This window comes from Ranitomeya variabilis, chromosome 4 (genome assembly GCF_051348905.1).
Source record: "Ranitomeya variabilis isolate aRanVar5 chromosome 4, aRanVar5.hap1, whole genome shotgun sequence".
NCBI classification, from domain to species: Eukaryota; Metazoa; Chordata; class Amphibia; order Anura; family Dendrobatidae; genus Ranitomeya; species Ranitomeya variabilis.
In genome coordinates, this window is record NC_135235.1 from 738,108,054 (window position 1) to 738,121,112 (window position 13,059).

The 13,059-nt window shown below is 41.2% G+C and overlaps 1 protein-coding gene across 3 annotated transcripts in view; it reads right to left on the bottom strand.

Moving 5' to 3' along the window:
• The window catches only part of LOC143768020 (uncharacterized), a 72,456-nt gene that overhangs the window by 36,846 nt on the left and 22,551 nt on the right, over positions 1 to 13,059 (bottom strand). Inside the window, exons 1-8 of one of the 3 annotated variants that reach the window (XM_077256664.1) lie at positions 11,859 to 12,192; positions 9,160 to 9,227; positions 7,883 to 8,044; positions 4,232 to 4,381; positions 3,923 to 4,102; positions 3,717 to 3,840; positions 3,541 to 3,638; positions 3,257 to 3,347 (exon numbers count right to left, since the gene is read on the bottom strand). In XM_077256664.1, coding sequence (XP_077112779.1) covers positions 3,257 to 3,347; positions 3,541 to 3,638; positions 3,717 to 3,840; positions 3,923 to 4,102; positions 4,232 to 4,312 — 574 coding nt within the window. In that variant the 5' untranslated portion in view covers positions 4,313 to 4,381; positions 7,883 to 8,044; positions 9,160 to 9,227; positions 11,859 to 12,192. Of the gene's footprint in view, positions 1 to 3,256; positions 3,348 to 3,540; positions 3,639 to 3,716; positions 3,841 to 3,922; positions 4,103 to 4,231; positions 4,382 to 7,882; positions 8,045 to 9,159; positions 9,228 to 11,858; positions 12,193 to 13,059 lie in introns of those variants that run through there. The other 2 variants (XM_077256662.1, XM_077256663.1) reach the window with 2 other exon arrangements.

A 13,059-nucleotide genomic window follows, 5' to 3' on the forward strand; every position in this document is an offset into this window, starting at 1 on the left:
TCCAAATCTCCATTACGCTCTGATCTTGTAATAGAATTGAACCATTTATTTAGAATGGAGCAGTTGATTGGGCAGAATACAGGAACTTTAGATAGAGTGCTGAACATTTGGTCTCCTTGGATCATGTTCAGAGAGACTCCAGACTTGCCATCTTGGATAGGGCATGTCTGATTGCAGACGGGAAGCCAGGACCCAACTCCTCCTCTTTTCCTCTTTTTTTTTTTTTTCTCTTTCTTTTTCTCTTTTCTCTTCTCTATCTTCTTTCAATCATAAATAAAGTTTAAGCTATTACGACACTACTGTATAATGCTACCATAGTCGTTCTAACTCTTACAGCTTAACCGACTCCTTATGTTTACAGTAGGGAGGTCGGAAAGAATATTAACAACTCTAGCTACTACAACCATAACGCATTTTATTGTTTAAAAGTGCTTGCATTGAAGTTGTTAATTGCATATCTGTCTGATGCTGATCTAATTTGTATCGAATATTTTCATGCAATTTGTTCCAATAAAAAGATTTACACAAAAAAAAAGAAAAAAAGCAACCAGGGAGAAAAAAAAATGTCTGTGAAAAGAAAATTGTAAAACAGCCGGCACGAGCTCTGATGAGTGAACTGCGTCACTAATCAAAGCTCGGATGCTGCTGGATGTGCGCACGGAGGTGGCGCAGAGGGGGGTGAAAAAGAAAAGTGGAAACCATTTATTAAATTATTTTAGCCTCAATTTTTTCATTTTCACATGGGCAACAGGATAAAATGGATCCTAAAATGTGTTGGGCAATTTCTCCTGAGTACACCGATACCTCATATGTGGTCACAAACCACTGTTTATGCACACGGCAGGGCTCGGAAGGGAAGGAGCGCCATTTGACTTTTGAATGAAAAATTAGCTCCAATCGTTAGCGGACACCATGTCGCATTTGGAGAGCCCCTGTGTACCTAAAGATTGGAGATCCCCCCAAAAGTGACCCCATTTTGGAAACTAGACCCCGCAAGGAACTTATCTAGATGCATAGTGAGCACTTTGAACCCCCAGGTGCTTTACAAATTGATCCGTAAAAATGAAAAAGTACTTTTTTTTCACAAAAAAATTATTTTAGCCTCAATTTGTTCATTTCCACATGGGCAACAGGATAAAATGGATCCTAAAATTTATTGGGCAATTTCTCCTGAGTACACTGATACCTCACATGTGGGGGTAAACCACTGTTTGGGCACACGGCAGGGCTCAGAAGGGAAGGAGCGCCATTTGACTTTTTGAATGAAAAATTGGCTGGAATTGAGATCGGACGCCATGTGGCGTTTGGAGAGCCCCTGATGTGCCTAAACAGTGAAAAACCCCCAATTCTAACGGCAACCCTAACCCCAACACCCCCTAACCCTAATCACAACCCTAACCATTACCCTAACCACAAACCTAACTAGCTCCAATCGTTAGCGGACACCATGTCATGTTTGGAGAGCCCCTGTGTGCCTAAACATTGGAGCTCCCCCACAAGTGACCCCATTTTGGAAACTAGCCCTCCCATAGAACTAATCTAGATGTGCGGTGACCACTTTAAACCCCCAAGTGCTTCACAGAAGTTTATAATGCAGAGCCGTGAAAATAAAAAATCATTTTTCTTTCCTCAAAAAATATTTTTTAGCCCTCAATTTTTTATTTTCACAAGAGTAACAGGAGAACTTGGACCTCAAAAGTTGCTGTCCAGTTTGTCCTGAGTATGCTGATACCCCATATGTGGGGGTAAACCACTGTTTGGGCACACGTCGGGGCTCGGAAGGGAAGTAGTGACATTTTGGAATGCAGACTTTGATGAAATGGTCTGCGGGCATCACGTTGCATTTGCAGAGCCCCTGATGTGCCTAAACAGTAGAAACCCCCCACAACTGACCCCATTTTGGAAACTAGACCCCCCAAGGAACTTATCTAGATGTGTGGTGAGCTATTTGAACCCCCAAGTGCTTCACAGAAGTTTATAACGCAGAGCCGTGAAAATAAAAAATAATTTTTCTTTCCTCAAAAATTGTTTTAGCAAGCAATTTTTTATTTTCACAAGGGTAACAGGAGAAATTGGACCACAATAGTTGCTGCCCAGTTTGTCCTGAGTATGCTGGTACCCCATATGTGGGGGAAAACCATTGTTTGGGCACACGTCGGGGCTCGGAAGGGAGGGAGCACCATTTGACTTTTTGAACGCAAGATTGGCTGGACTCAATAGTGGCGCCATGTTGCCTTTGGAGACCCCTGATGTGCCTAAATAGTGGAAACCCCTCAATTCTAACTCCAACCCTAACCCCAACACACCCCTAACCCTAATCCCAACTCTAGCCATAACCCTAATCACAACCCTAACCCCAACACACCCCTAAGCACAACCCTAATCCCAACCCTAACCCTAACCCCAACACACCCCTATCCCTAACCATAACCCTAACCAAAAGCCTAATCTTAACCCTATTTCCAACCCTAGCCCTAATTCCAACCCAACTTTAATTACAACCCTAACCCTATGTGCCCACGTTGCGGATTCGTGTGAGATTTTTCTGCACCATTTTTTTAAAAAATCCGCAGGTATAATGCACTGCGATTTACCTGTGGATTTACCGCGGATTTCCAGTGTATTTTGTGCGGATTTCACCTGCGGATTCCTATTGAGGAACAGGTATCCACAGGAATTCACACAAAGAATTGACATGCTGCAGAAAATACAATGCAGCGTTGCCGCGCTGTATTTTCCGCACCGTGGGCACAGCGGATTTGGTTTTCCATAGGTTTTACATGGCACTGTAAACCTGACGGAAAACCGCTACGAATCCGCAGCGGCCAATCAGCCGCGGATCCGCAGCCAAATCCGCACCATGCGCACATAGCCTAATTCTAACCCTAACTCTAACCCTAGCCCTAACCCTAGTTCTAACCCTAACCCCAGTTCTAACCCTAACCCTAGTGGAAAAATAAATGTAAATATATTTGCTTTATTTTATTATTGTCCCTACCTATGGGAGTGATAAGGGGGGTTCATTTACTATTTTTTTTTTATTTTGATCACTGTGATAGGTTTTATCACAGTGATCAAAAAGGGGCCTTCAATGCCCAAAGTCATTTGAACAGTTTTGGGTGGAGATGTTGTGGTCGAGATGCAAAATGGTGATCACACGATTGTGATACTGCCTGAGTACACCACCGATAAAGCAGCCACAGCCGGCGACTGAGAAGAATCTGTGACTTCTCTACATTTAGTGTTTACTACTCACCTGGGTAGTCATATGTAGGAATCTCCTCTTTACACCACTCACCACCCCTCACATATGTCTCTGTAGTATTAATATGGGTCAGATCTTCACCCTGAAACAAATATTGTAAAAGTCACAGACAGATGGAGAAGTCACATCTATGATAAACTCTAATCCTGCCATCTCAACCGTTATCATTACACATGTATAAAACATAATACTGGGGGATAAACAAGACTGAGCACAAGACCTTTCATAGCGGTCTACATATCATAGAGGAGATCGCATTACTTCTCTCCATCTACCTGATGATCCTGAGGAACATTGGGATCTTCTTGTTTACAGTTCTGTGGAAGAAGAGGACGGGGACATCTCTCTGGTGTTGTCCTCTTACTGGATAGATCTGGAGGAAACACATACAGGGACTGAATTCATTCTTTACATACAGATAATTATAGGCCATGTGTATTTAGTCTATTACCTGATGATGTGAAGGACTGAGGAACCTCCATTATGACGTCCTTGTACAGGTCTCTGTGTCCTTCTAAATACTCCCACTCCTCCATGGAGAAATAGACGGAGACATCCTGACACCTTATAGGAACCTGACACATACAATTATACCGTCATCCCCTGATCCCTTCATAGCGTTACTGTATAATGCCCCAGCATTCACAGCAGTGTCACCTCTCCAGTCAGCAGCTCAATCATCTTGTAGGTGAGTTCTAGGATCTTCCAGTCATTGATGTCCTCATTTATCAGGGGGTGAGATGGAGGCCCCGTGATTGGGCTCAGGGGTCTTCCCCATCCCTCAGACACGAGGTCCTGACAGCGCTCACTAGAAGTCTTCTTCACTACTGTGTAATCCTGGTTATGGAGAGACACATTAATAAATCTCACTACAGACATTTCCAGAGTCCTCACCTCTCCAGTTCTGTCCATCTGTTATTCCCATAGATAAGAATGATGTAATGTGACGTCATCAGAATCTCTCACCTCTCCAGTAAGCCGGAAGAGGATCTCTAGGGTGAGGTGTAATATCCTCTCCGCCATCTTGTCTCTGTCCATATCCATCATTGATGGGTAAATCAGGAAAATTCTCTTATATAGAAGATCTTCACCGAGAGGATCCGATATTGTAGAGACCTGAATGAGAAGAAGATGAGCCGATGTACCATCATAAAAATCCTGTGTAATAATACAATTACTGGAGATAATAAGGGAAACATATGAGGAGATTTATTATTTTACAGTATTTAGTTTTCTTCTTTACATCTACTAATAAAACCTATATATTTAGGCCACAGACAACAAGCAGTTTCTTCGTCAGAGTCGGCAGCTGAATACGTTTCTCATAGACTCATCTTCCATAACGCTAATTCTCGTCTCATTTCCCGACACTGGAATCAGCATTAGCAATACTGCAGGAGATATTCATTACACGTGACAGGAGAAATAACTACTTCATGTTGAGGACGACATCTTCATCTTCTACTACGGCTCTAGAAACATATTTGTCCAGAGTCCGCACCTGACTCCATCACCACCGGCCATCTATATGAACTCTATGGGCACCAGAACATAGATGTGCACCGCAGGGACGGCAGAGGTGCGGCTGCAACAAAAACCCTGGCAGTTTAACCACTTGCTGCTGTGAAAAGAAAACATGGCATCTAAGAAGGTGTGACAGAGTCCGGCTGAATGCCCCTCCGCCCCCAAGTACTCGATAGTATGAGGCAGCCTACAGTTGCTATGATACTTACATGCCTAATAATGGTGTCTGGGCTGCAATGTATGAAGGCCGGGCCAGAGGGAGCATCCAATATGTTACCTTTTAAAGCACCCATACACATTAGACTAAAGTTACATGAAAGCACTGATTTCGGGGGGTTTATGCAACTATATAATGTGTTTGGGGGCCTCCCAACAGATGTCAGGGCAGAGATGGATCTGGCATCCTGAATTTCAGAGGATAATCCGTTTGTTCTTCCTGTAGATAATCCTCCTCTAGAGGAGTCTGGAGGCGACTCTCTCATACAGACCACAGGAAAGCTGGAATATTTGTGTGTATGGGGGAGTCGGGAGAGATACCCATCTGCCAAATGACCGTTCAGCCAACACTTATCTCATGTGTATGGGGCCATTAGTATTACACTGACAGGCAGTGATGATATTCGGCACTACAGTAGTACAGGGCATCACCGGAGCCATCAGAGGCTTGTCTGTTGTATGATCGCACTAATCAGAACTATTTAAGAAAAGGTTTAGGGGGCGTGGCCTAGGCAGCAATGGTGTAAGGTGTGCGGTGCCTAAGCTCCTGAGTGACATCGTCTGAAATCAACTCAAACCGTGGAAAAACAGCATCCTTTGGTAAAAATAATCGAGGATATGTTCCCAGTATCTCTCTAGGATAACAGAGAGCCTAAATTTGTGACTTAATTGTCTCTTCTGAGAGAAATTCCTGTCAGCATTTTGAGGCCTGTCAATCTTTGTGACAGGAATCCTCAGCCATTTTTCCTGCCGGTTTTCTCCCTGTTAAATTGACTGTGATTCCTCAGCTTGTCCACCCAGTACTGAGACAACCCACCTGACAACAGAGGAACCCCTGGAATTAACAGGTCACAGTGTTTATTACCTTCACCCCGACACCGGCCCGGCTAATTAGAGAAGCACCAGCTCTCCGGGCGCCATCTTAGAAAATCGTCATCTGACACAATAGGAGTATTTACCGCCCTGCCCATCTCTATACAGCACCAAGCCTCCCTGGACTGAAAGGTGGAGGCAGAAAAGAACAATTAAGGATTCAGGGAGGATCCGGTGAAGTGACGGACAGCGCTTCACGCCACCTCTGACACTCCCCTGGACTTCGCATCATAGGAGAAAACAGAAGACGCCGCCATTTTATTGGTGGTCAGCGGCGGACCAGGCGACACGCACGACCGGCTCCTGTTAAAGCTGCGCCGGACAACACAAGCTGGACCCGATCAGCTGCAAATCTAATCGGCGGTAAGTTCCAGCTCCTGGCTGGGAAAGTCCCTGCACCAGAAGACGACAACGCGGCAACACAAGCTGAGGACTCAGACAGCCGGCCGGACTGCTTCAGCGCCATTTCTGGAGGTGGTGAGTTCCAGCTTATGCTGGATGCTGCATCACAGGGGGTAGAGAGATTAACGGAGACTGACGGTCCGGAACGCCGTTGGCTCTGAAGACCCTGCCAGATCCACTAGCAAGAAGAAGAGACTACAACACAACTAATCCTGCTGACGACTAGTTAGGAGCCTGAAGGGCTTTTAATGCAAAAGAGCTATAACCTAATTTCTCTGGCAGCATCAACCCCAGGTGAATAGTATTAGTTTACACACCCCTCTGTATCTCTGCATAGTCATAACTACTGCCTACCTATATAGTACCTTCTCTCTCCTAATTATATTCTTAGGGTTATTCTAATAAGCAACCCTTTGTCTCTTACTTCAGAGTTACCAGTAGAGAATTCTGACTAATCCTCCCTAAAATTCTTCCACGACAACATATAAATCAGTCTATATAACTCCAACTTTGCTGGGAGATTTAGAGTGTGGGCAACCCTCCTACCCTATTCTGTGACTGTCTTAGTTACTACTATCTGAACTCTAGAGCACGGATCGGGGATAATTATGAGTAAATCCTCGGCCAAACCCCAATTCTCAAACATGGCCTCATCAAATTCTCAAAAAGCCCAAAAATTTAAAGGGGTAGGGCGAAATACATCAAAAGACTTGATAACTAAAACAAGTCCCAATAGGTCCAGGTCCCCACTAAAAGATGAGGAAGAATCAGACCACGAAAAACTCTCTAACCGCAATGAAGTAAAACAATCCTCCCCCACTACTATTATAGAGATGGATTCATCTACCTCTTTAAAGAGGAAAATTCCGGAGGTTATAGCCGAAAAATACACTACTCCACATGACTCATCTGACGAGGTCTCAGAAACCTCTCCTAACTTGAGCCCAGCTAAATCCAAGCAAAAAATAAGTAACCCAAACATAGACGATACCCAGGGATTTGACCTGAATTCTGTGGGGATTCTTATATCTAAATTGACAGGGAAAATGGACAAATTCGAAAATAGTATGAATGAAAAATTTGATAAACAAAATAAATTACTAGAAGACTCATTGTCCCTCCTCAGCAAAAGGATGGACAGGTTTGAGGACAGAATTAAAAAAATAGAAGAGAGGCCAGATCTAACCTCTAAAATAAACAAAGACATAACAAAAGAGTTGCACAAGCTGAAGCTCAAGGTAGCGGATTTAGAAGATCGAAATCACAGAAACAATATTAAAATTAGGGGCATCCCCGAAACCATAGGCCCAAACAAACTGGAGGAATTTACCAAAAAATTATTCAGGAAAATTATTCCCTCCCTAACGGAGCAAGAGCTAGAAATTGACAGAATACATAGGCTGCGAAAACCGCCCACCATCCCTAAAGTCCTACCCAGAGACACACTCATGAGAGTGCACTTCTTCAAAACAAAAGAAAGAATCCAAAATTACTTTAGAGAAAATAAACATTTCCCTGAGCCATTTGAAAAACTAAAAATATATGCTGACCTCTCCAAAGAAACGATTGAAGGGAGGAAAACTTTTCAAAGCATTACCATACCTCTCAGGGACAATGAAATCTCCTATAAGTGGGGATTCCCACTCAAGTTAATAGTCAACTACAAAGGCAACTTTATCGTTCTTAATTCTCCAGAAGAAGGCAGAGACTTCTTGCACTCCATCAGTATTCCTCTTCAACCATGACATAAGGATCGCCTTGACTCTGATGGTAAAACATGAAGAGTTTTTGATCAAGTTTATTGTTTACTTAAATGGGAAACTATCCCGATAAGAAGCTAATACCTATCTTTGGTCGTTCTTGTTAATGTTACATGGGTATAAGTTCAACAACCAAGAAGGTGTTGCTTGGGAGCTAGTAACATGAACTTTTCCCCCCCAACAGGTGAAGTCAGGTTCACCGCAGTGGACCACTTCAAGTGGACATTTCAGTTTACTGTTTATTGTTCTTACTTTTATTTAAAGTATATAGGTTTGTTAATCCTCACAGGTTTGCTTATACACAATGAGTTTAAAATTATCTTACAACGTAAGAGGTTTAAATAGTCCACACAAAAGACACACCCTTTGGAGAGAACTAATTAAAAGCCATGCCGATATAATTTGTATACAGGAATCCAAATTTAAACAAACAGACAACCCAAAATTTTCGCATAAAAACTTCCCACATATCTACAAGTCTGACAACACAAAAAAGAAAGCTGGCGTGGTCACCATCATCAAAGGAACTATCTCATTTGAATTTCTAGAGGAGATCAAAGATGCTAAAGGGAGATTTCATATTCTTGTTTGTTCTCTGAATAACCAGATTTGCACAATCGTTAATATCTACGCCCCCAACACGGGTCAAATAGGTTTCCTGAACAAAGTAAATAAAAAAGTCATATCAGTCAAGAGAGGTGCCATGATTTGGTTGGGAGACTTTAATATGGTTCCGAATGCAAATATGGATTCCTCCAACCCAAACAGATACAGACCACACACTTTAGACAATTGGATACATCAAAATGAATTATTTGACATCTTTCGGTGCCTAAACTCCACTTCAATTGATTTCTCCCATTTCTCTGACCCTCATCAATCAGCGTCACGAATTGACTTAATCCTGTCAGATATCTTTACACTCCCCAAGATCCATAGAATTACTATAGAAAGGAAAACCTTCTCGGACCACTCCCCAGTTTCAGCGGAAATTCAAACTGACCACACGATTAATAAGAATCCACTATGGAAATGTGACGCTAACCTATTACACCACCCTGATCATAGATCAATAATAGAAAAATCACTAACAAATTATTTCACAGAGAATTCACCTACCGAAACAACCCCATTCACCCATTGGTGCGCCCATAAAGCGGTCATAAGGGGCATCATGATCCAAATCTCTGCAAAAAGGAAAAGAATGTTTAGGATCCAGATTGAGGATATTCAAAATAAAATAAAAGATAAGGAAAGCGAACAACTAAATTCAAACCCCCCATCTACTCAAATTAAAACAGAGCTACTAAAACTCAGGCAGGAGCTCAAGAAAATCATTTTTTCATCATACCACACCATGGTCAAAATTTCCAAAATGAAGCAGTATTCCTCAATTAATAAGCCAACGCGATACATGACTAATAGAATAAAAAAGATAAGACAAGTAAACAGGATCACCAAAATACAAACAAAAAATGGTACAACGGTATCTCATCCCCAAGATATAGCCAACTCCTTCGCAGATTATTACAGCAAATTGTATTATTTACATTCCCAACCCTCCACCCCACTTCCCAATATTTCTGACAATGAAAAATTCTTGACCTCAATTAGCCTTCCAAAATTGACCCACGACGATTTAGAAAACCTAACTTCCTCATTCTCCCAAGAAGAAATCGAAAAAACTATCCTCCAACTCAAGGACTTTAAATCGCCAGTCCCAAATGGTTTCGGAAACGAATATTATAAAACCTTCACCAAATTACTCTCCCCACATCTACAAAACCTTTTTAATATAGCTAGTTCCTCAGGTAAATTCCCAGCAGAAATGTTAGAATCGACAATTATTTTAATTCCCAAACACAATTCGGACTTAACCCTTGTTAATAATTACAGGCCAATTTCCTTAATCAATACAGATCTGAAAATTTACTCCAAACTAATTGCAAATAGGCTCAAATCCTATTTGCCGTTATTGGTTCATGGGGACCAAATGCGTTTTATAACAGGTCGTCAAGCGCCAGATGGTACTAGAAGACTTATCAACTCAATTAAATTGATTCATTCCTCTAAAGTGCCATCTGTAATTATTACTCTAGACGCCGAAAAGGCTTTTGACCGATTAAATTGGCTTTATTTAACATCAGTACTTCAAAAATTTGGGTTTAATGAAAAATATATCAACAGCGTAATGGCACTCTATTCAAAACCAACAGCCAAAATTTATGCAAACAATTACTCCTCTACACCATTTAACATTTCAAATGGTACACGACAAGGGTGACCTTTATCTCCGTTGCTTTTTATTTTATCAATGGAACCACTGGCGCAATCAATTAGGCAAAATAATTCCATAAAAGGTCTACAAACGCGAACACGCCATTATAAGATAGGGCTCTTTGCCGACGACATGATGTTTACCCTGACGGACCCCTATGAATCAGTTTCGGAGCTACAAAAAACCCTTCAATTTTTTTCAACTATTACCTTTTTTAAGATAAACGAAAATAAATCCAAAATATTGCCATTTTACTTGATGGAATTAGAAACAAAGAAAATAAAAGATATAGTTTCATTCAGTTGGTCGGAAGGAGACCTAGACTATCTAGGTACAATCATTTCAAAAAACTTAGACACATTAATGAAGAAAAACTTGAACAAACTCTTGGAAAATATAAACAAAGACCTCAGTTTCCTCGGTACTAAAGACCTCTCATGGTGGGGCAGAGTATTGGCAACTAAAATTTTTATCGTCCCAAAAATCTCTTATATACTGAGAACACTTCCCCTAAAAATCAACACTTCCTACCTGACTAGCTTCCAATCAACAATAAATACGTTTATTTGGAATAAAAAAAAAGGGCCCGCATTTCCACAAACATTCTATATAAATGCAAGGAATTTGGGGGCATAGGCTTACCAAACATTACAGCTTTATATCTATCGAATTTAATAAAACAAAGCCAGTATTGGTTCATGAAAGAAGATCCTCCGAATTGGCTTGACCTTGAAATTGAACTTAAACCAATTCTTTGGGAGATTTCCTATGGTTTTGACCATATTCTCAACAGACCTTATAAGGCCTACGCCCATCACCCTATCTTTTCTCCCATTATATATGCCTGGAATAAATTGTCCAAACGAAAGAGAGGCTCCAACAGGAAAGTCCTCCTCCAAAATACCCCTATAGAGATTATCATGCTTACACAAAATATTAACCCCTCCCCCATATGGAGAGACAATGGGATTCAAAAATTAAATGATATCCATGATGGGGTTAAATTTCTCACCTTCAGCTCTATTAAACAAAAATTTAAAATACCCTCCTCAGCCTTTTTCCCTTACATGGTACTAAAGGACCAAGCTCAAAAATTCATTACAAACAAACCAAAAATATCTGAAGCAATTATTAATTCACTAAAAAACCCCACACACAATTTATTTTGGAGTAACAAGCAAATATATCGGTGGTTTAACAATGACACACAATTTAATAAGTTAGCTCATATGATAAAATGGGAAGGGGATCTGAATGTAACGTTCACTCCAGAACAGTGGGAAAATGCAATCCACTTTACTTATGCATCAAACATCTGCATGACACTGAAAGAGGCCTACTATAAAATAATAACAAGATGGTACTACACTCCGGCTCGCCTTTCTCATCTGCCGTCAGGAGGATCTCCATTATGCTGGAGAGAATGTGGAGAGCGTGGAAGTTTGCTACATGTGTTTTGGTCATGCCCCCGAGTAAAACCCTTATGGAGGCAAGCCATAAAATTAATTAACAAATTATTAACAGGTAATATTATAGTTACCCCTGCAATGGCCTTGTTGTCCCTGAACTGGGAAAAAATAGACACAAATGTGAGATCTCTTATCATCCATATCTGCCTTGTGGTCAAACAAATCATAGCTTTCCATTGGAAGAATCCGATTTTACCGGCTTTTACTGAAATTATAGACCAAATTAACTTACACAAGACATACGAAGAAAACTTCGCAATAGCAAATAATTACTATACGAAACATGATAGGAAATGGAAGAAATGGGTTGAGGTAAACTCCAACCTATCGCCTTAAAGGAAAGATGATGGCTTCTACATACCTGTGAGGATATTACGATTTATTATATGCTATATGCTATTATTATATGCTATTATATGTTACTATATGTTAATCTGTTAAACAATTGTTAATCATTATCAAATTTTGTTTAAAATGGACAGCGTGTCCACAATGTTGTTCTCACCTTTCCCCAAACCCACCCTCCTACCTCCCTCCCTCTCCTTCCCCTATTCCCTTGTGAGCTGACTCCACATGCTAATATTAAATTTCAAAGTTATAATAAAATTATTTGAATAAGAAAAGGTTTAAAAAGGTTTAAAGTAAAAAATAATCACAGTTTGTAGAAGGGAAGTGCTCCAAAATGTATATCTTTATGTAGAGATGTGTTTAGTGATATATAATTCCCCCAGATGTGCTCAGTAGCCCCCTCCTCAAGCTGGTATATCAGGTTTCATTTAGGACTTAGGGAATGCACCTTTGCCAGTGGACAATAGACTGGTGACCTCATCCCCACACACCTGGGGCTGGACATAAAAGGCACAAGACACATGTGCTCTGGCTCTTTTTGCCTTGCTGTTTTTCCTGGGACGATCATGGACGTACATGGTGGCTTAAAGGGACTCTGTCACCTGAATTTAGAGGAAACAATTTTCAGCCATAGGGGCGGGTTTTTCGGGTGTTTGATTCACCCTTTCCTTACCCGCTGGCTGCAATATTGGATTGAAGTTCATTCTCTGTCCTCCATAGTACACGCCTGCGTAAGGCAAGATTGCCTTGTGCAGGCATATACTACGGAAGACAGAGAATGAACTTCAATCCAATATTGCAGCCAGCATGCAGCCAGCGGGTAAGGAAAGGGTGAATCAAACACCCGAAAACCCCGCCTCTATGGCTGAAAATTGTTCCCTCCAAATTCAGGTGACAGAGTCCCTTTAAGTATTCTCTGTATCC